The 22,244-nt window shown below is 42.9% G+C and overlaps 3 protein-coding genes across 9 annotated transcripts in view; 2 read left to right on the top strand and 1 right to left on the bottom strand.

Moving 5' to 3' along the window:
- The window catches only part of LOC134453246 (unconventional myosin-XIX), a 35,300-nt gene extending 34,809 nt beyond the window's left edge, over positions 1–491 (bottom strand). For both annotated transcript variants that reach the window (XM_063204113.1, XM_063204112.1), the window contains exon 1: positions 216–491. In XM_063204113.1, coding sequence (XP_063060183.1) covers positions 216–329 — 114 coding nt within the window. In that variant the 5' untranslated portion in view covers positions 330–491. The remainder of the gene's footprint in view (positions 1–215) is intronic.
- A 98-nt stretch (positions 492–589) lies between these two features.
- Positions 590–3,363, top strand: pigw (phosphatidylinositol glycan anchor biosynthesis, class W). Its single transcript, XM_063202672.1, has 2 exons — positions 590–943; positions 1,440–3,363. Exons 1-2 carry the CDS (start codon positions 935–937, stop codon positions 2,916–2,918), a joined length of 1,488 nt encoding a protein of 495 aa, XP_063058742.1. The 5' UTR covers positions 590–934; the 3' UTR covers positions 2,919–3,363.
- Positions 3,364–5,022: 1,659 nt separating this feature from the next.
- On the top strand, positions 5,023–21,917 carry ggnbp2 (gametogenetin binding protein 2). 6 transcript variants are annotated; one of them, XM_063204108.1, is made up of 15 exons: positions 5,023–5,263; positions 6,838–6,963; positions 7,229–7,309; positions 7,436–7,689; positions 8,368–8,466; positions 8,645–8,758; positions 9,003–9,116; positions 9,403–9,612; positions 10,644–10,818; positions 11,862–12,050; positions 16,335–16,482; positions 18,147–18,272; positions 18,705–18,856; positions 19,363–19,560; positions 21,020–21,917. In XM_063204108.1, the coding sequence occupies exons 2-15, from the start codon at positions 6,871–6,873 to the stop codon at positions 21,227–21,229; spliced, it is 2,163 nt and encodes a 720-aa protein (XP_063060178.1). In that variant the 5' UTR covers positions 5,023–5,263; positions 6,838–6,870; the 3' UTR covers positions 21,230–21,917. The 6 variants fall into 6 exon arrangements, with proteins under 6 accessions (XP_063060178.1, XP_063060179.1, XP_063060177.1 ...); XM_063204109.1 differs by lacking the exon at positions 5,023–5,263 and adding an exon at positions 5,422–5,814; XM_063204107.1 differs by lacking the exon at positions 5,023–5,263 and adding an exon at positions 6,223–6,618 and having other exon boundaries at positions 21,023–21,917.
- Positions 21,918–22,244: the final 327 nt, after the last annotated feature.

The raw sequence follows: 22,244 nt of genomic DNA, 5'->3' as shown, positions 1-22,244 counted from the left end.
CCCAGGAAAAATGGAAACTCCAAACGTCCCGTGGCCAGTCTTGTTAGTTGTTAGCATTAGCAACAAAGGATCTTTCAAAGACAGCAATACAGTAACCCTACTTCACAGAACATGATGACCATAATGATACGGAAATACCAGTAAATAATGTAGGTTTTGAGACAATACCTAAAACGCGGCGACATTAATGCAATAACATTCTGAAGCGGTCCCACCTTGTTTTGGTGAACTCTTCGTCCCGTTTCAAAATGTGAGGATTTGGCACCATCCCAGTTATTGTTCTTCTTTGGTGACAAAACGCCCGACATGGGAATCTTATCATCAGTCATCTTCAAAATATATCGTTAAAGTTCACGACCATCAGCGCGGTCCACTATTCCTCCATTTCAAACAGCATGCCATTTTCCTGCTCCTATGTCATAAAATTCCACTGTGAAGGACAATATTCTCCCCGCCTCGTTTTACTCAAAAATTTCACACCGGTTGCTGAAGTGAAGTGTGTCCCATCTGGATAAGCACGCCCTCCCCGCACTTACAAGCCAGTAAAAATGCGTCTTGCTCTGACAGCCCTCATGGCCCAAGACCAACGCGGAAACGAATACAACACTACGGCAGACATGAGCCCTTCAGTGAGAGTAACAATATATGAAGCTAAGAAACAAGCCGACTCCAACAGATTCCTACATTAATTTTGTATAGGTGTAGCGTAAACCGAAACGGCATGAGTTAATTGTACCTGCTTGAAACAAATCACTCAGTGGATACTGTAGCTGGTATGCTAACGTAAATGGCTAACGACAGCCGTTGTCAACAGACTGCATTCAACTTTCACGAAATTCCTGTTTGATGCCACACCAGACATACCGGTAGTCGTTTTCAGCAGCTCTACAAATGATGTCATCCTAGTCTGTCTACTTACTATTTTCCTCCAACAATGGATGGGGTAAGTGAGGAATTTGTTTTGATCAATCTGTGTTATAACTTGAACAACACCTCAATTTGCGTTTGTGGGGGTGCACTGCACACATTCTAGAATTGTTAACAAGTGGGAACATTAGGTGTTGTTTCCTTCTGGCTTATTTGAAAATAAATATGAGCCAACACCACTGCATTAGTTTTACATGAAATCCAGACTTTGGGGTTTTGCTACCCGGGCGCCGCCCTAGCGGTGAAGCAGCGCATTCGGCTCGGCTACACACAGGTCTATGGCAATCAGGCAAAGGTTTTGCAGCCACCGTGCAAATGTAGAGTAGTTAGAGTAGTGTAGAGTAGAGTAACTTTATTGATCCCCAGGGGGAAAGTCAGGTGTCCAGTAGCATATACACAAATGCCCACATGGACATTTCAAGACACAAATAACACAGGAATAGTCAGGGAGGGGAAAATAAAAATGGAAAATGTGCCATTTCTGTTATGACAAAATTATATTTCTTCTCCAGGTTATGTCTCAGAAGCTGTTGAAGGAGGCCTTCGTCAGCAACCTGAATGGCACTACTTTGGGAGAGGTTGCTCTTGGGTCCTTCGTTGCACCTTTGTGTGTGCTGAACCGAGGGTTGTTTCTGGTACTCTACTTTGTCTGTAAAGGGACTCTTCCACTGTCCTGGAGCTGTCACTTTCTGTTGGATTTCACTTCCCTGATCCTCCCTATGATCCTGTTATCCACAGTGTTCAGTCCTATATTGCATCTCATCGTCCCAGGCATTGTAGTGATTGATCTCTGCCTACTTTACAAAGTATGGCAAAAAAGGAAACACCCAGCATCATTTCTCGATGTATGGAAGCAGTTCATACAGAGTAAAGTTGAGTCTAATTTGGTGCCATTTATAACCATTTTCAGAGTGGAAGTCAATGTCAAAACGGCTTTATGCATTCTTGCCGTTGACTTCAGTGTATTCCCTCGCCGCTATGCCAAAACAGAGACCTATGGAACTGGTGTCATGGACATAGGTGTGGGAGCTTACATACTTGCAAATGCACTCGTCTGCCCAGAGGCCAGAAGAAAAGAAAAGAAGGGGTCCCATTTCAGCCATGTCCTAAGACAGCTGTGGTCTGTTTGGCCCTTGTTTTTTCTCGGGATGGTCAGGTTTATCAGTGTGAAGATGTCAGGCTATCAAGAACATGTGACAGAATATGGGGTCCACTGGAACTTCTTTTTCACATTAGCCATTGTGAGAGTTGTGGCATCTGTCCTGCTGGCCATATTTCCAGTTAGTGCTTCGTTGTTCATTGCAATTCTGATCTGTGGGTTTTACCAGGTCATCTTGGAGACAACTGGCCTGAAGGATTTCATCATTCACAGCGAGGACAGGACTGGGAGCTTCCTGGCTGCAAACAGGGAGGGCATCTTTTCTGTGTTTGGATATGTAGCCATTTACATGGCTGGAGTGCAAACTGGCTTGTACTTAATGGAACGAAGGCCGATGATCAAAGAGTGGTTTAAGGTCATTCGCAATTTTATAGTTGTAAGTTTGGGGATCTATGTGGTTCTATACCCATGCCAGATTTACATAGAGCCTGTTTCACGACGCATGGCTAACCTGCCTTACTGTATCTGGGTGACTGCTGAGTGTTTATTTTTCATTGCTTCGTTGAGCGCTGTTGATATTATTTTACTGTTTGCCAAATACCTGACAAACGCCTATGTTATTCCGACTTCTTGGCACCACCAAGACGATGAGATGAAAAAAGTGAATCTCCGAAAGGACATGGAAGGCTTGTGTCTTATTCAGTCTGTGAACCGAAACCAGCTTGTGTTTTTCATGTTTGCAAATTTACTGACTGGACTCACGAATGTCATTGTAGATACTGTCAGCAGTAGTGATGTATTTTCACTGTGTGTTTTGATCATGTACATGTTTGTTAATAGTGCTCTAATTTTTCTGTTACACCGAAAAGGAATTACCTTGAAGTTTTGGTGACCCATCAACCAGGTGACTTTTGATGGGGTGGGTGGGTGGGTGGGTCTGCCCAAGAGTGTGTGTATGATTCAGTTTCCCCCACATCACACACCACGGATGGACAGACAGAACCAGCTGGGGTCATTGTAATATCTGGCCAAATCTCCTCTGGGGGCCAGGTAATACAGTTCACATCATAGCCAAATCAACAATTCATTGCATGCTGCTGCATGGTTAATGACTACTGAAATTCTGTGGCCCTTGTTTACAATGAATTATTACTACCAGTGTGCATTCCGCTTAACAGAAATATGTACAAACGGTTTGCTTAATGCCAAATAAAGTTGTCTTATGTACATGTTTTTTTTTTCAGCAAAAACCCACAATTACCAAATGCTTTCTTGAATGCTCTGCTGTTTTGTCACCCTCTCCTGGTCAATAAAATGAATTGAATGGGTCCTATTCATATTTGTGCTTTTCTATGTGTAGTTCACTGTTTTGGAGACGGAATTTAACTCCAGGTGTCTTTCAGAACTGTTACATAATCAATGCTTAATGTCTCATATGAATTGTAACTCTTGCATCACGTAAAGTTACATTGCATAGGCCCCCTGGCCCTGTCCAATATTGGGATTAGTAGGCAGACATAGGCTATAAGTAGCCTAAATGCAACAATTCAATGGATTTGCTTAGTATCAACGACTGTAAAATAATAGAACCATTATTGACGGTGAAACTCAGACATAGCTATAGGAGCGTCATGTTTACTAGGCCTACTTGTGGGTCGTGGAGGCCGCTTTGACTGCGCATCCAACTGCGGGAGGGCATGTCTGGACGCGTCCCTCCCCCTCGGCGCAGCTCGAGTCCCTCCCCCTGGTCATCCAGCTCTAAGCTTCTCAGAAAAAAAGCTATGAAAGTCATTGCACCGTGCAGTCAGACGCTGAGTTTTCGCAAATAAAAATCAAAACCGTAGTCTTTTGTAATAGGGAGTGTAGGAAACACGAGCGCGGTGAGCTTTGCGTGAACCGCGATGAACTGCCTCGACCCTGCTTTGTATCATTTATTAATCCCGAGGGAAATTAAGATATAGGCCTAGATATTTTGTAAACGCATGTCTAGGCTACTTTGTAGGCCCCTCTTATTATTATTATTATTATTATTATTGTCATTATTATCAAGTGTCTCTTCATGGATGTCGGTAGGCCTATCTCGTTAGTTTGAAAAGACCAGATATTTGGTGCCAGTTTCCAAAAATCGACCTGAGATGGGTAGGCTACAAGAAAAGTTTCTGTTCAGACGGAATGAGGACAGGTCTGCGCATGTTTAAAAGTCAGATCTCTTTAAAAGACGTCACTTTGGTGTGCGCCAATGCTTTTTAATGATCAGTAGGTTTGTGTAATTTTCCTTGCTGTGGACGAATATCATTTTTCGAGTGGATCCCACATGGACTTCGTATGGGCATTGTGTGGCCATCTGGCAACTTTTCTTGTAGCCATCTCAGGTCGATTCCGGTTCACTCATAGCTCCCCGAGTTTGTGTATTACACTCCCCTAAAACATAGAAATTAAAAGGCTCCCTTGTAGAAGTTAGAGGGACTGGAACTGCAAATAGAGGATGACGTTGCTCTATGGGTGACAAGAGCCCTTTGTAATAAGAGTTGACGCGGTCTTTGATTTTTAGTCACGTGGTTTTACATGGTTTACAATGGTTTTACAACGCTTGCCTCGTTAGGTCCTCCTGCTAACGGCTAGCTAACCCCATCTCTGCCATAGGCTGTGTTAGCATGTCTAGGTCACGTGTAGGCCTACCAGTTCTACAAATTAGACCGTGCTGCTTTTGTTCTGACACAAGCTTTTATTTTAGGTAAAGTAATTACACAGTCCCTTGAATTTGCGTGCTTTGAAATGCGCAAAACGGCTGTTATATCAATTCTTCTCAGAGTCCCCAATGATAGTCTGAGGAAACGACACGTGTACGGACCTAAGTGAAGGCTACGCAAAACTGAATGGGGACCGCGAGGTCGGCCATCTTTGACCATATATGGTCAGTTTCGTCGCCAGTTTTTTCTGGCTAGAGCCCTTCATGCAGGGTTCAGCCTCTGGCTCTGGCTTTACCATAATAGGCGATAATGGGAGGGACTGGAGCTCCACACCTCTGTCCTGCATTCTGCAGCTGAACATTCCGTCCTAGACAATCTATGGTCAAGTGGATCTAGAGCTACCTTCTTTGTATTAGTTCTATGCCTTCTTTGCTTTGGTTCCCTACTCCACGTCTTGGGTCAAAGGTTAGATGAGAATTCCGCTGCCACATACGCCTCTGTCGCACTTGTTTGTTTTTATACGAAAATAAGCTACTTTTGAAAGCAGGTGAGCATGACACCAAATTTCAACATCACCACAATGATCCTACTTTATTCAGTAGTGTTGACTCTGCATAATCTTAAATATTGTTTTGAAATTGTAAGATTTACTGTGAATAACTTGCCAGCGCCTCATAGTAACGTTTCGTCTAGCAAAGAACGAAGAGTTGTCAAACGGTTTGACGCGTCAATTTGAACATTCCCCGAAGTTGTGCCTTCGGTGGTAGATCGGGAATGAATTGGCTCTTTGAAAAATTTCACAACAATGTCTAGCTAAATAACCATATCAACTTGGCAAGAAAATTTAAGTTACTATTATAACGTACTTACCTGAGAGTAAATTGTCTTAAACTGAACGCGTCCTGATGGCTAGTTAACCTAGCTGATATCCCTAGCTCCCTGCTAGCGTAATGTTACCTAACGCTGCATAGCAAACTTGAAGCTAGCAGCTGACAAAATTGCTAATGCTGTCTTGCAAACTTTGATAACATTAGCCAAGCCACTCTGTCAGTTGACAGACTAGCTTGTTAACTCGACACACTTTACTAACAGTTCTTGGTGAGTTTAAACTAATGTGTCTTCCTGAAAAAGTGTCTTGAAAAGAAAAGCTTACATGTGACTGTCAGAATTGTCAGAACTTGCTGGAATAATTCAGGACATAAGTGGTTAAGTGGTACAGTAGAGTAATGCTAAGTAGCAACCCTGAGAAAATAGCGAACATGGTTTTCGCTAGGATGGTAACATTAGCAAACTGTCAGGGTTATGTGAATTTTTGAACTCCTTTATCGTGCAGATCGACATTGGGACTTAATTTTAGGTTGATTTGCGGCTGTAGCAAACTAGAACTCATTATCGAAAGATAACATTATGAGTTGATACGGTTAGCGCTCTATCTCATGGAACTTACTTCACTGAAGCATTGCGATGCCCGTAGCTAGAGCGTACTTAACGACAGTGTCCAACCTCCCTCTTTGACCTAGATTGTGAGCTCGTAATCAGTTATCTGTCTGGGGGCAATGCTTGGGACATCGGGTATCTGAAAGATCGGCTTTCTCATTTTTTGGTGGAGTAACATAGTTGGCTGGGGAAAGTGTCAATAACACTGTTTAAATAGTTGTACCAAGTGGTTAGCCTCTGAAGATTCAAATGCTAAGTGACTTACTTATACACGGGCGGTGCAGACGTTGTTGCTAGGTCTCTGGACTCTTAGGTTGAGATTTCTCATATGTTCACGTGTTTTTTGCACACTATTGCAAAACTTTTCTCAGCTAAATGTCTTAAATGGGTTGCGCTTGTCACGTTTAACTTTACCTCAGACATGTCTTCAAAGACCTGATGTTTGAAATCGAACAGGGACACTTGGTGAGTTGGTGTGAATGGCTAGTTTATGTTTTGCAGCTATTGCTATATTGCGATGGTGAGGTTGTAGGGTAGCTAGCTGTACAGCGGTGACAGCGAATGGTGAATGAATACACGTAACTACTCGGCCTGTTCCCCGACTACATTTCTCCATAATTCGTCTACATGTTGTGTTGAAAGTGCCGTTATGTTTAATTAATGTCTATTGGCGTCGTTTCACAGACACCACAACTACGATCCGAAGAAAAAGGAGACATGGCGCGTCTTGTTGCCGTCTGTAGGGAAGGAGAAGAGGACTATCAGTTCCTTGCACGTCAAATACCACTCTTCATCAATGACACTTTAACAGTAAGTTATGTTTATCTGCTTCCAGACAACTACTTAGTTTGTTTTATGGATAATTTCGGTTCTGACCAGGAAGCTCAGGTCAAAGTGAGCCGGTCAGCTAAGGCATTAGCACTGCAAGGCCTATTTGGCTACACGGGTACATGTTAGCTTGACTAAACATATGGACAGTCATGGTGCTCACTAACTGCTCAGTATCTCTGACTTTGATACACGAGATGAAGTAAGGTAGTTCTATGGTGTGAACATCCAAGCTTTTCTTTGTCAGATGGTGATGGAATTTGCAGACAGTGCCCTGGACCTGGACAGTCAACAAATTAACGCCTCACAACTGAAGCAGTTTGTTCAGGTAAGTGATTTTCCCAATACCTCAACTTTTAGACCCCTACGTAACTGATATGGAGCTTGCATAGTGGGCACAACGTCTGCTTTTCTGCCTATCACACACACGCTTATGCTCCCTTATCTTTGGCAGTATCATGCCATGCTGAAGCAGCAGGACCTGAGCATGTCCATGATGGTGACGTCCAGGGAGGTGTTCAGTGCCCTGTCACAGCTGGTGCCCTGCGTGGGCTGCCGGCGCAGTGTGGAGCGCCTCTTCTCACAGCTGGTGGAGTCAGGCAACCCAGCACTGGAGCCGCTGACCGTACGCTCCACCGGCGTCTTATCAGTCACCAAGGCCTGCATGGCGGATGCCAAGAAGCTTTACACACTCTTCTATGTCCATGGGTACGTGCTGTGTGCAGTGTGTGTGTGTTTTGTGTTTCATGACTGAAAGCAGCAGCGCTTAGCCTTGATGTTAATGATTACATCAGCTGTGATTCTGTGCCTGTGTGTGAATGTTTGATTTCTCTTTTGTTATGTTTAAAGACTGCAGATGTGTTAGCTTTTTTTTTTACATATTATTGTGGCAAGTTTTTTATTTTATGCTGTTGTGTAGGGATATCACGTGAGGACAGGAACAGGCTGAGCTCATCAAAAAAGTCGGGTCCATCACTGGTTTATGTTTTAATTTTGTCAAGGAGATTTTAGAGGAGTGGGCAATGAGGAAGGTGAAAAGCATGTTGAGTATGGATGACCACCCACTGTTCAGCATGTTTACAAAAAAGTGGCAGGAGCCAAAGGCTCCTCCCTAGGTGCTCCACCGAAAGGTTCAGGAGAGCTTTCATTCCTGCAGCTATCAGACTTTTTAACAACAGCTGCTGAGTGCCTTTTTAATGGTTTTATTATGTTGTGCTGATTCTTTGTGTGTTTTTATGATGGACTGTTTCTTATTTATTTCTTAGCTCTTATTAATTATTATTTTTGTCCTGACTTGCTGTTATGTGTTGCGTATATGGTCAGGTGACATTCAATTTCCCCCTTGTGGATTAATAAACTCTCTCTCTCTCACACACACTCTGACAGGTTGAAATTGAACGATATGATCGATGCCATCCCTAAAAGCAGAAAAAACAAACGCTGCCAGTTGCATTCCTTAGACACGCACAAACCTAAGCCTTTAGGGTAAGTGGGTTTTTTTTCTCTACACTGTTTTTATGGTTGTAATGCTACATGTTAATGAGCTGCATGATGATGTTTACACTATACTGTATTGGACATGTTAGTCACTGATACGTGTAATGACAATGTTGGCGGAAAAAACTATGCTGTTTTGCCGATGTTTGTCTTCATGTAACTGTAGAGAAGGAATTGCAGACAGAGGTGTAGTGTTAGCTAAAGACAATGGAGATTCAACCAGGAAGGAAGTCAAATGTAGCATCCAGTATCAATTTGGACCCTTTCAGTCGCCGAACAGGTGGGTGGCAGGGACACTCATGCACCTTTTTCCGTGCCGGGCGGTCATTATGACCACACCAGAATGAGAAGAGTTTGTGTTGAGGACTTAATTTGCTTTAATAGTAGCTCTTTAAATATATAAATGGAACATAGTGCAGTTATTCATCAGGCCAGGCATTGGATTCTGTCTACAAGATTTCTAAGGAGTGACTTGAAGTGAAGCATTATCAGTGTTACTAATCCACATGTTTTCTGTGGTGCAGTGGAAGCTGGATGGACGTGTGGGAACTGATGTCTCAGGAGTGCAGAGACGAGGTGGTTTTGATTGACAGTGCCTGTCTCCTGGAGACCCTGGAGACGTACTTGCGCAAACACAGGTAAGGGCCAACCACTGCCGCCTCCCACATTTAAAGTGGTTAGCCTCACACTAGTGCATGTGGCTTCACGTCGTACCATCAAGTGAGTTTTTTGTTTTTTTTACTACCGGTACATCTTTGACAGATCTGGCATTTCCTTTTGCAGCATTCTTTTGTTGTCATCTACAGAGTACCGGTAGATGGGAACTTTACACATGCACAATGAGAAGCGTTGTAGGTCAACCGTAAATTTGTGTGACTCCTTTTGTGACAGTGTTTTTGTGTCCATTTCCTTCCCTCCCACCAGGTTCTGCACTGACTGCAAGAACAAGGTGCTGCGGGCCTACAACATCCTGGTAGGGGAGGTGGACAGCAGCAAGGAGAACGGCTATTGCGCCGCGCTGTATGAGGGCCTGCGCTGCTGCCCCCACGAGCACCACATCCACGTCTGCTGCCAGACAGACTTTATCGCACACCTCCTGGGCCGAGCGGAGCCCGAGTTCGCTGGCGGATATGAGTACGGAAATCTGCTTCTGATATCTTCCACATTTGTCTGTCGAGTTGAAATTTGCATGGCCAGTTTTACATTTCCCTTAGATATTATCATGGTTAAAACATCCACATAAGAATACGACACCATGCCAAACTGATTGGTTTGGCTCTGCATGTGTGTTAATGTTATCAGTTACAGTATTATCATTTGCAAGGTAGTTCTTTTTGTCTGAAAGGTCGTGCTTTCAATGTTTGGTGCATTATAGGTAGGGCTGTGCAATATATCGTATTTATATCGCGATATCAATATTCATCATATATCGTGATATCAATATCAAAATTCATATATCGTGATATTTTGTCATTTGTCATTTGCAACGCTACGGTGCAGTATGGTAGCCAAGGGATTAAGCAAAACGCAGGGGTGGAACATCAGAACTAGCTCTATGTCGAGAAAAATAGACGCCTCTCAAGTCTCGCGCTCTCCCCAAGTGTACATTCACGCAGACTTACTAGACATTATGCTACTAGAAAGCACTAGAAACTAGAAAGCCATTATGAGTGCTACTCCACTACGATAATAGTGGCGGGGGTTGGGAATTTCGTACATATCGCTTAAAATATCGTGATATCAATATTTGCAGAAAATATCGTGATATTGATTTTTTCCAATATCGAGCAGCCCTAATTATAGGTAGATGGCATTTCAAGAGATACATCCTAACTTCATGATTTGGGTAACTTTTAAATTGCATTCATGCACATTTTACTTATGGTCAGATGGTCATATTGCTAAAGAGATGTGTCACGGTAGTAGCAGCACGAGATATGTCGGTGTGAAAGACAAATCCTGGAGAAGCTTGTAATAAACCACGTTATTTAGGTTACATCTTATTATTTTGTGAATATGGCGGGTTGGTGCTTGACGTGATCATCTCCATGTCCATCACATTTATTTCTATCTTTTCTATCTTTCTTTGTGTGTGTGCTTAAGTACTCAAACTAACACTTGTACAAACTTGTGTTTTGTGTCGTTCTGCTCTATTGTTAATCCAGGCGCAGGGAAAGGCATGCCAAGACTATAGACATAGCACAAGAAGAGGTGCTGACCTGTTTGGGCATACACCTCTACGAGAGGCTGCACCGGATCTGGCAGAAGCTGCGGGCCGAGGAGCAAACTTGGCAGCTGCTCTTCCATCTGGGCATCGACGCACTCCGCAAAAGCTTTGAGGTATCGTACGACATGGCTGTGGCCCCTGCCTGCCATCACAACATTGGCCTATATTTAGCTGGAGATCATGATTCATAACTAGGTGTGATATGAAAAGGACCAACTTGGCAAGTTCCTCTAATGGCGTGTGTGTGTGTGTGTGTGGTGGGATGGGATGGGATGTGTTTGCATGTACATGACCTACATTTCCTGTATGTTCCATAAATTGTGGTTTGCTGCAAGCATGTTTCCCTTCATGTATTAGTTGTGGGCTTCACACCTGTGGGTTCCAGATCGAAATTGATTTGTAAAGGGTTGTAATTTGAGACATTCTCAAAATGAGAAATGGGGACCGTCCCAGTATAACATTTGTAGCTGAACTAATATTCAGGAGGCCATTGAATACAGGAAAAAATGATACAGAAATTCTGATTTGTAGTCGATCACCATGAAGCTATAATTGAACAGACATTAGTTTTGTCAAACAAACATGTCTGCGTTTTTGTCAAAATATTCTACTACTACTACTACTTCTATTGCAGATATTTTTCTTTACTGTGCATTTACATTACTTTTTATCCTGCATTTACCCAGCCTGGTGGAATGTGCAGACATTTTCTCATCTGAGCTGTGTATTGTGTATGTGTGCCCTACCAGCCATCCAAATGCTGGTAAAACTTGGCTGTGGCTAGTAATGATTTCAGTGTCACTTCACAATTGTGCAGGCATCTTGTTCCTTGGTATGATGTATCAGAGTTGCCTGTACTCTGTTTGACCCTGGTGTATAAACTGATGTTATGCAAGTTCAAGAAAAAGCTAGTACTCAGTTACTATTTGTTTGATTTATTTCCATGCAGAAACCTATGTACTTTTGCTTTAGTACCTCATCTTCTGAGGTTAGATGTACAGTATCATGATAAACAAAAGAGAAAAAAACATGTTAATTTTGTAGCTAGTGCAATAGCTGAATGTGTAGTGACTCGAGAAAACCACTTGCCAGAGTGGCTGGCGAGTGATAAAGTTAATGTCAAGCCTAATGTCAAGTGCATGTGTCCTGTGTGCAGATGGCGGTGGAGAAGGTGCAGGGCATCAGCCGGCTCGAGCAGTTGTGCGAGGAGCTGTCTGAGGAGGAGAGGGCTAAAGAACTCAAGCAGGAGAAGAAGCGGCAGAAACGCAAGAACCGCCGCAAAAACAAGTGTGGCTTTGACATCATCGAGCCTGACACCGACTGCAAAGACAAGGATCTGGACAAGGTATGGCATGCTGGTTGGGTTGGGATGGGAGTGGATGGTGGATGGGTTTGCTTGGCCAGTTTCACTTCTTTTTGCAACAAGTTCCTGAACTGTGCGTTTTTGTAACTTCCCCACTTTTAAATACCCCTTATGCCTGTCTCAAATGTCAGCTTTCATTTGTGGTTTGTTTTTTGTTTGTTTTTCTGTTTGTTTTTTACTTCTAACCAATCACCAATTCTTGAATTAAAAACGCATATTGTTTGAAATAAGGAATGGATATACAACAATGTTGGGACAAGGCCAAAGGAGGAGTTGAATGGGTTTTTTCTCTCATTGCTTATCATAAAGGAAGTGGCAAGGTTAAATGACATGCCCTTTAGCTTAAAGGGGTATGCCACTATTTTGGGGCTTAATACAGTTAAAATCATTGGCCAGGGTTTATAAAGGTGGTAAAGTGCTACATGCTACACAGAGTCATTGACTTTCACTATCTTAGCGACATATTCCCTCATTTAACTTGTCTTAAAGCAAGACAACGGCTTACATGAAAAATAAGACACTTAACCACCTTTTATAAACCCCAGCCAACGATTTTAACTGTATTAAGTCCCAAAATAGTGGCATACCCCTTTAAAGGTGGTTGTGCAGGTAGAGCTTTAAAAGCATTTTCACCACTTTCTTGTTAGTAGTACACATTTAAACTATTATCCATCACATTTGTTTGGTTGAATACCACAAAACCTAATATTGTGAAAAAGTGCCAGTTATTCTTTCCCCATAAAGGAGTGCATGACATCATGTTGGAGACTGGAGACCCAATATTCTATATTATACAATAGTTAGATCCGGTCAATTCATTTTGCGATATCTGATCGGATGAGACGCGTTCTACTGGCATTCTACGCGTCGGTAAGGAGGATGATGTCTAGGTGGACATCATCCCTGGAGACTCATCACACCTAATAATCACTCCGCCGTGGATAGAATGTAACCAGGGCCGCGCATTTTGAACTTGCCATCATTCTATCTCATAGTCTACTGCGGAGAAAGTGAATGTAACCAGGGCCGCGTAGTTTGAACTCGCCATCATTCTATTCCATTGTTCTATGCTGGACTAAGTTGGGAGCAGGCATGCCCGCATGACAGAGACCCGTAGGCTATCCCATTTGGTAGCTGGATTCTGGCAGAGAGGATAGAAGTTATCTGTTTCTAGTGCAGTTGTCAAGGCAGTTGGCACACCTCTGCGGCCGCTATTTTGTAGTCTTTTGAAGCCAAGGCTAGCCTATGTCAATCTCCTCCAGTGTATGAGAACGGTTATAATCGGATCTCATTTGCGCTGCGGGAGAGCAGGTAAAAAAAGTATGATGAAGGTAACTAGTAAACATTTAATTCGAACATTTTCTTCTGGTATTTTGTTGGCAATTGAACTATTGTATAAAAGCAATATGACCCTCGTGGTCGGGATGATGTGCACTGACATCCTCCCTGGTGTGATTGCCGACGGCACTCAGCCTTCGGCTTCGTGCCTATGGCCGAACCACACCAGGGAGGATGTCAGTGGACATCATCCCTCCCACTCGGGTCATATTGCTTAAGCCTCTCTGCTGAGGGGGGAGTCCCCAATCAATGTGACATCACTAAATTCTGTCTAAAAAATAAATGTTAATAACAGGGTTCCCACACGTCCTGGAAAACCTGGAAATTTAGAGATTTGTTTTCCAGTCCTGGAAATGTCCTGGAATTCACTAAATGTCCTGTAAAAAAACTATTTGTCCTGTTTTTTTGTCTTGAACCTGTTTTTCTTTCACGGTTTTGTTTGTGATCTAGCCTACTTTTCCCCTGCCCAGTCTAGACATGACGATCGAATTTCTCAAAGTTTTCCCACCTATTGATGTACAGGCAATACATATTATCCACACATACATGAGCGCACACACACACACACACACACACACACACACACACACACACACACACACACACACACACGTCAGCGAAGTTGCCCGCAGTGTTTGGCCAGGTTGCCATCTTTTATTGGACTGGCACTTTAATATTCAAATACTGTGAACATTCTAATCTTGTGTGAACATTCTAACAAATTCTGCCATTTAGACTGTTGAGGTTGTTTGAAGTTCATTGATGCTGTGTGTAAGCTACACAGCACAGGAACAAAGGCTGTTCGCATGGGATAGCCCATCACATTACTGATATTTTTAAAAACCTAAAACTCTAAAATCTGTATCAGACAGAAGACATTAACTAAAAATCAACGTTGTGGCTGACTACAGTATATCTGCAAAAAGGAATTTCTTATGGAGAACCTAGGCTTGACATTGGCACCAGCCAACCGGCCAAATGCTGGTACAATTACCGGTAGGCTCCGAGAAGTAACAATTTCAGTCTCACTAGCCACTTTGGCAGGTAGTTCGTTCTTTGGTGTGTCAAATCACAGTAGTTGCATCAGTTGTTTGTATGCATTTGTTTGTACCCAAAGAATATAGAATGGATAAGAACGCTTTCTTTCGCAGGAAAAAGCATTGACCACGGTGTAGTACAGGGGCGTAGCCTGGGAACGCTGTGCGCATAGACAGTGGGTGCAACGCCATGATGGATAAAAATTGTGACACTGGAAACTTTGCATTTGAATTGCATTGTGGGCGGAGCGGCTGCTGCAAGTTCCGGCCCGCTCAAATTGGGATGTCCGGTTGTCAGTGTTCACTTTGTGGTTAAATTAATTACAGCTGTCTGTCAGCGTTAATTGCATGGGTTAATTAAGGACGTCTGACACAAATTCACGTTGTCCTATGACCTGTTCCACACTCCAGCCCTGGCGGTAGTGGCATTGCACTTAACCATGCTGCCAGTGCTACCCGCAGAAGAAGAAAGAGACTCCCCTTGCGTCCATGCCATACTATGATCTTATGACGCCAGTAAGCAGTCTTCTCTAGATCGTCTTTGGACGTACCCACTGACTTGAATAGTGGGCGTACCCTCTTCCCTAACACAAAGTTATGTGTGTATTACTAATTTATTACAACTCAATTCAACCTGAAAGTCACATTATCATATTATCTGTGAAATTAATTGTGTCGCTGTTTATGTCCAAAATTGTGCGTCCGACGGACAAAACATCCGTCCTGAATTATCCAAAAATAGTCCTGGAAATGTCCTGGAAAATGATTTTTGAAAAAGAGTGGGAACCCTGATGGACTCTAACACCATTCCGAGATTGTTTTCAAAGCTGTGCATATCTTGAGTGATTCAAGTACCTAATTAATAATCAGTGGTGGTTAACCTGTGCAATCACCTTTAAATTTAGGTAATGACAGGCCTTCACGGTGTTCTCCATTTAAGCCAAAGCTGTGGTCCCTTGTAAGAGTTTAAAAGGCAGTTTCACAACCAGTTTTAATCCTATTCTAATCTAATGCACTACTTGCACACTGGTGTTTGCACACAACCCTGCCTCTGTAACAACTTCACACTGAGCCAAACACTGTTCCGGCCAATCAGCGTGTCATCTAAGAAGCTTTGGATGGGAGAGATACGATTTGATTTGCTGAGGTGAACCCCCACAGTATTAATTGTGTTCAATGCTAATCGTAGACCATATGGTTTACACTGGCAGATTTAACACTCAAAATGACTGATTGGTGTCTTATTGCCAAGGTCCCTCCCATTGGCAACAACCCGTTCTTACAGCACTGCTAAAAGCCAGCATAATCTTAACTCGTAAGCATTGCGGGAAGGAGCTGGCTATGCACATTGCCGTACAGGGATTATGAACCTTGAAGTTGGTTTGGGAGTGTAGCAGGGCTATTGTATCTGGTTAGTTCAAAATGCCGGTGGTGTGGATTGCGTGCGTGTAAAGTCATCTTGCAACTCCGGATTTTCAGAGGGTAGAGGCAATACCAGGTCTACATAAACACAACCCATTGTCCAAGTTAGTGCAGATGTCATTTCCCATGTTTTCTGTGCATATGATTGTGCCATACGATTATGGCCAGGTTGGCATGTAGTAGATTGAGACGTGAGTTGTTGTCTGTGGAAATGCAAGTCTTATGCCAACTGCTTTTAATGTCTGTTAATGAGAATTTAATGTGATTAAGACTGTATTGGATGATGTGGGAAATTGCACCGTGACAATTTGCTTGCCTGGCCTAAGTAGTGCACACATGTCCTTGCAGTGTTGGGACAGAAGTTTGTAAATGTGCGAACGGTAGGGCAGCTGGCATCTGTTATCTCTGCACTCCCTCCAGTGTGTCTGACATACTCTTCCATCTTTGTGTGTCTGCGTCTGCTCCACAGGGTTCGACTGAGTCTGTGGATGGGTCGTGTAAAGACTGCCGGAACGAAGAGGAGTCTGGGAGCTGTGGGGAGGTCACGGCCACACCCGAGGACTCCTCCTGTAGCTGCCCCGCAGTCTCCCTACTTGGTTCCCCCAAAGTTAAGAAAGGTAGGTCTCTCACTCGTGCTCTTGGCAATGTGGTGGTGCCTGATGTTCAGAAGTCTGAGCTCTGGTTTTTATTTCCAATGTAGCTCCACCTTAGAGTACTCATTTGGCTGATTGTCTGGGTGGTATTGGTGCTTCTGTTACAAAATCTATTCTTGCTTTTTATTGTTTGAGTTTATTGGTTATATTATATTAGTTCATTTGATTCACTTTGTGACAGATGGCATGTCTCTCGCTCTCTTAGCTATGTGGTGGTGCCTGATGTGCGTTTTTTTTCTGCATTAGATCCACCTTAGATTACTCATAAGCAAATTTGTTTATCTTGGTCTCATCTGAGACAGACTTTAAAAGTTTTAAACATACAGATGGCTGGAACAATGTCCTATGGTCTGACACCAAGATATACAAATGTTTTTGATGGTGTCAAGCATGTGTAGTAGTAACCAAGTGAGTAGTACAAAGAAAAGTGTCCCGTGATTAGTCAAGTGGGACTGACTTGGTTTGGGGCTGTATGAATGCCCTCAACATTGAGAAGCTGAATTTCACCAAAAGAAACGTGCGTCATCATGATCCTTTCTATGGAATTTTAACAAAAGATGTGTACTCACTATTGTGGGTGCATTTTGAGTGAATAAATTGAAAGGGTTATGTATGTTGTACACTGGCTACTTTTCATTGTGGCAAAGTGAAATTTCTTTAATGTTGTCGTCCCACGAAAAAGATATACTTAAAAATCTGGGAAGGGAAGAAAGGTGAAATTCATTGTTCTATTCTGACAACTCGGCGGTCATCGGGCCGTCACAGAGAATTAGATGCAATTAATCATTTGTTTTGTTGATTTGATAGGCCACCCCGGGCGAAATTCACTCCTCATTTGCATAATGTTAAACTTGCCCGAATATTTTCCTTTTTTGCTTGCCTTCGCCTCCCTCATGGGAAAGAATGGCGAAGTTCGCTTTGCTTGGCCAGATTTCTGTGTGTGTCTGCAGCGTTATATGCTATGCATGCAATGTAACATGCACAATTACTTTCATTGCATCCGTGTCTGTTCAGTTAATAATAAAAACACATGCACATGACCAGTCACATGGTTATGTTTCAGGCTCTCACAGCCAGTTATATACTGTCATCTAGCTCCTCTGTTGGTAGGCTATGACATTGTATTGCGTCTTCTGTGTTACGTATGCAATGAAACTTGCTCACAATTGCTTTCAGTAAAGACCCCTGCATTTGTGTCCAGTTGATAATAGTTAAAGGGACACTGTGCAGGAAATGGTCAAAAAAGGTACTGCAACTATGCTGCTCATTGAAACTGGGCTGCCTTTTGCCAAATTTGATCTTTACATGAAAGTTTACAAGTAATAAACAAATATTTTCTAGTATGGTCCAAGTACAGACATTTTTGCAGCTAAAAATGTCTATTTCTGGAAATTCAAAATGGCGGACCATGGAGAAGATCCCCCTTTTGAAAAGTGCAATTTTTCCCGTCATAATGAATACTTAGAATTTGATGGTGGTGGTAAGTATTCATGAAAAAGGTAACATTAGTGAATGGGCAGCATGAATTCTGGAAATAAACAACTAAAAATCTTACACAGTGTCCCTTTAAGACGCTATCAGCTCAGTCTCATTTCTCTGCTTTGCTCTCTGCTGTGATGTTTCCTCAGGCACGTCCCCCCGCAGTAACGGAAGCGACTGTGGCTACTCGTCCAGTATGGAGGGCAGTGAGACGAGCTCCAGGGAAGGCTCGGACGTAGCATGCACCGAGGGCATCTGCAACCACGATGAAACGGGTCAGTACCGCAGCCACTGCAAGTCACTTGAGTTTGCTAGCTCTCACTAAAGGCATTTACACTGCACTGAAGTATCTATAGAAGTCCAGTGCTTTTCACAGATACTTCAGTACTTAGACCTGTGACTGGGTTAGGATTAAAGCTTGTTGAGCGTTTTTTTTTTTTTTTTTTTTTTTACTGCCAGTTTTACTGCCAATTCTTGCAAGGATAGCTTAATGGGGATTTTGAGTCTATTTGTAGAAAATGCAAACCAAAGACCAACTGAACTTTAAAAAAAGAAAAAGAGAGAAAAGAAAAGGAACACCTCTCCTGATTGTGGATCGCTACAGTTACACATATCCAGCTATGCCCAGACAGACAACTGACAGTCAACTCTTCAGGAATGTGTTGTTTTCCTGTCGTGATGTGTAGTGTGTATGTGCACATCTGCAGGTGATTACTCCAGCCACCAGTGCCTGGAGGAGAAGGAGGAGGACTGCGTGGACAGCTGCGTGGAGTGCTGGGCCAACTCAGAGGAGAGCCTCAAGGGCAAGAACAAGCGGAAGAAGAGGAAGAGCAAGGTCGCAGGCTTCGGGAGCGAACAGGTGCGCACCTTGTGACGCCCAAATAGTATTGTGTGTTTTAGTGTTTCTGAATTTATGAACTAAAATTTTAAACACACCTCACACCTTGATGGCCCCATACTTGTCACCTATTTTATTTGTCTCAGCACATCTGTGCGTGTTAATTTTCCCAAACTCAGTTCCAGAAGTGTACACGGGTTTTTCACACATGCCCACATATTGAAACGACCTGTTTTTTTGGTCCGTTTTTGTGTTTTGTTTGTTTTCCCCAACTAAATCACATCCGACATGTGTAATGTACACTCACTGACCACTTTATTAGGTACATCTGCCGAGTGCTGGGTTGAACCCCATTTTGCCTTCAGAACTGCCTTCACTGCCTGCAACAGTATTAGAAATTTGCGTCAGTGAGCCGTTTGAAAGGTGTGCCGGATAAAGTGGCCGGTGAGTGTAGCTCTAAGACTGACTGCATGGAATGGGCCGTGTCCATCGTTCATAAGCGCTGACTGTTCTTGTGTCCTGTGCAGGCCACCAAGCCTGAGGGCTGCATGGGGGACAGGAGAGGGACCACGGGAACGGGCCACAGCATAACGTCCTCATCGCACACCTGCCGGGTGAAGGACACCTGCACACAGCTGTGTCGCGACTCTGCACTTCAGCTGCCCTGGGCGGAGCACGGGAAGAGCCCCTCTGGAGGCCCGCCCCCAAGCCTTATGGAGATGCTGGTGAGTACCAACGCTGTCAGCAGGGAAAGGCTGGCCTGGAAATGGGGAGCTTAAGTTACGCTACACCAATCCATTGGACTCTAAGATCCACAAATGAAGAATGGGAATCATGGCTTTTCTGGACTCCCATTCACTGTATTTATATCCCCGAAAGGCGGAGCACGGGGGGATGTAATGGTTTTCTGTGTGCCGCCGCCGTGTGTGCCCGTGTGAGTAGGCATGGGCAATATTAGATGGGCCCCGGGCCACTCTGCACCGAAAAAAATGGGCCTCAACGTCAAAGAAGGTTAAGAATCAATCCCTGCTCTAGGGTAGGTTCATGAACTGATTAGATTTTGGAGGCCAACACTTTCAAGATGGCTGAATGAATTCAATATGGCGGAATTTTTGTTTGGCCCATAACTTTTAACTGGGAGGATGGATTTGCCCCCCTAAAATGTTAGCTTTGTTTTCACAATAACCGTTTGGTTAAGCCTATGCACAGCACTGATCTATGTATAGATATTAAATGTACTTCTTTTATATTGTATTTAATATATAAATATAAATAGGTGGACGGGAGTGGTAGGAATGATCTAGGACTGGAAACGTCTCGTTTCAGGGATATACCTTCAAGGGATATACCTTTGGTCGTCTTATTTACGCGGACTAGACTAAATGGCACCAAAATAATGTTTTTACTTAACCTGAATGATTTGGCCATTATGCATTAACACTCATGATGGAGTGGTCAAGAGATTGTTTTGTCCATATCAAATTTGTAGATTCTATGCAGGTTTTGTGATGAATGTTGCACGTCTATCAACTGTCAATGTCAGCGCGGTGTGGACAGACAGTGCGAGGGTGGGAACAACAGTCAATTGCGACCGTTGCTCTGCTTTTATTTGTGTTCGGTTTTGACACTCATCAAGAAAGTTTTGGTTGTTCTCTCTGGTCACCCGACCGCACCAGTTGAAACCTAAGTGCGGGAATGAACGCTGATTTGATGATCAACCTGTACGTTTTGGATGCTGTCATCAGCCATTAAATGATCATCTGTGTGTGGAGGAGAGCGGTGCCTTTGACAAGCGGAGCCTATTTGACAATGTTCCTCACAACAATGCAACAACACAGAGTAGGGCAGAGTAGAGCTAGGGTAAGAGATTATTCATGTAAAATCACTATAAGAGTTTTATCCTTGGCACGAAAGGAATGTTATTGTTATCGGACGTCTAAATTAGACTAACGTCAGCGTGGTGCTACACAGCGCACCAGGTTTCAGGGCCGTCTTATATTCGTGCCAATACGGGGTAGTTTCTTGTGGGAAGAGGAGGAGAAATCAAATTCTTTTCACATATTCAAAACTACGATCTGCTTTTTGAAAGCTTCTAGTGTGCTGTGTCTTTGAATATTCAAAGTTCTTGCTTTTGTTAAATCTTACACTGGTTCCCCCCTCCTCTCTTGTGTGCGTGTGTGACAGCAGGATGAACCAGAAGTAACTTCGGACGAAGAGAATTGTCTCACGCAAGACGAAATCCAGACGTTTGTGGAAAGCAACAAGTCCTTCATGAGCAACAGGAATCAGTACAGACAGCACTTGAAGGATCGCTTCACTAAATACTGCCGCACCAACGAGCAGAATAAGTCAGTATGCAGCGCAGAATGGTTTTCTACCACCAGCGTCAACTAAAAAAAAAAAAAACACAACACACACCTTAGAGAATTTATCTTTTTATGAAATCGAAAGGAAAAAAACCCTCACTATTACTACTGCTGCAATGCCTTTAAAGGAAATAGACACAAAATGTGAATTGAAAATGTAATTGAATGGAAGAAAAAAAGACCGTTTTAGACACTCATTCTTGTTCTGTTTATGGTTTCGCGCTACAAAAAAATGAAAGTGATTTTTTTTTTTTTTTTTTTTCTCATTGTTCAGAATCCTTTTTTCACTTTTTCACGTTCCAAATCAACCCACCCCCTGCTATTTGATTTCCTCCCATCATTTCCATCCCCCTTCCCACCACATCTCTTCATCTCCTCCACACCTGACCAAACCCCATGTTTTTCTCAAGTTCAGGGTCACTGGGTTGGCGGAAGATCAAGCTTGTAAAGCCGTAACTAGGTTTTAGATGCTGATTAGACATGTTTTTTTTTGTTCTTTTTTTCCTCCTTTCTTTGTCTCACTGCCTGTGACATGTTGGTGGCAATGGATTTACCAGTAAATGTGTACAGAAATTATCTGAATATAAAGACTTTACTGAGGAAAAAAAAATATCATCCATGTGTTAGCACTTTGGGTGTAATGGGTGTACATGTGGATGTAATGATGAGCGCAATGTGCAAAATTTGCAAAATAAAGATATTTATTAATATGCAAAGTTACTTGTATTGATTATTGTACTTAACTTTTAATATCTTGCCTTCTGAAAGTTTTTTTTTTTTTACTTTTTATCGAAGCTTTTCACTGAAGCTTGTATAAACTTTACTTCACTGCTAAGTCTGTTTCAGACTCCTGACAAAGTTCGTTGTTAATGTAACAAATGCACGACATATGAAACGGGGCAACGGGGAGCGTGAATCGGCTTTTTGCCACTAGGTGGGGATGTCCAACAGCATGTGCATGTTTTTTACAGGCTGCATAATGCTGCAAAATGTAGCTTGGACAAGGGGACATGGTCATGTTTTGTCAGTATTAAGTGGGAATT

The sequence above is a fragment of the Engraulis encrasicolus genome, chromosome 7, assembly GCF_034702125.1.
Source record: "Engraulis encrasicolus isolate BLACKSEA-1 chromosome 7, IST_EnEncr_1.0, whole genome shotgun sequence".
NCBI lineage: Eukaryota > Metazoa > Chordata > Actinopteri > Clupeiformes > Engraulidae > Engraulis > Engraulis encrasicolus.
The sequence above is the reverse complement of the archived record's forward strand: the minus strand, read 5'-3'. Positions and strand labels throughout refer to the sequence as shown.

What these genes read in the sequence shown, in the direction of transcription:
- ggnbp2 (XM_063204106.1), top strand. Translation starts at nt 6,592, where the DNA reads ATGTTTGAAATCGAACAGGGACACTTG. An exon ending in AACTGAAGCAGTTTGTTCAG is followed by an intron (nt 7,310 to 7,435) that starts GTAAGTGATTTT and finishes TATCTTTGGCAG; the next exon opens with TATCATGCCATGCTGAAGCA. An exon ending in CAGGCTTCGGGAGCGAACAG is followed by an intron (nt 18,857 to 19,362) that starts GTGCGCACCTTG and finishes TGTCCTGTGCAG; the next exon opens with GCCACCAAGCCTGAGGGCTG.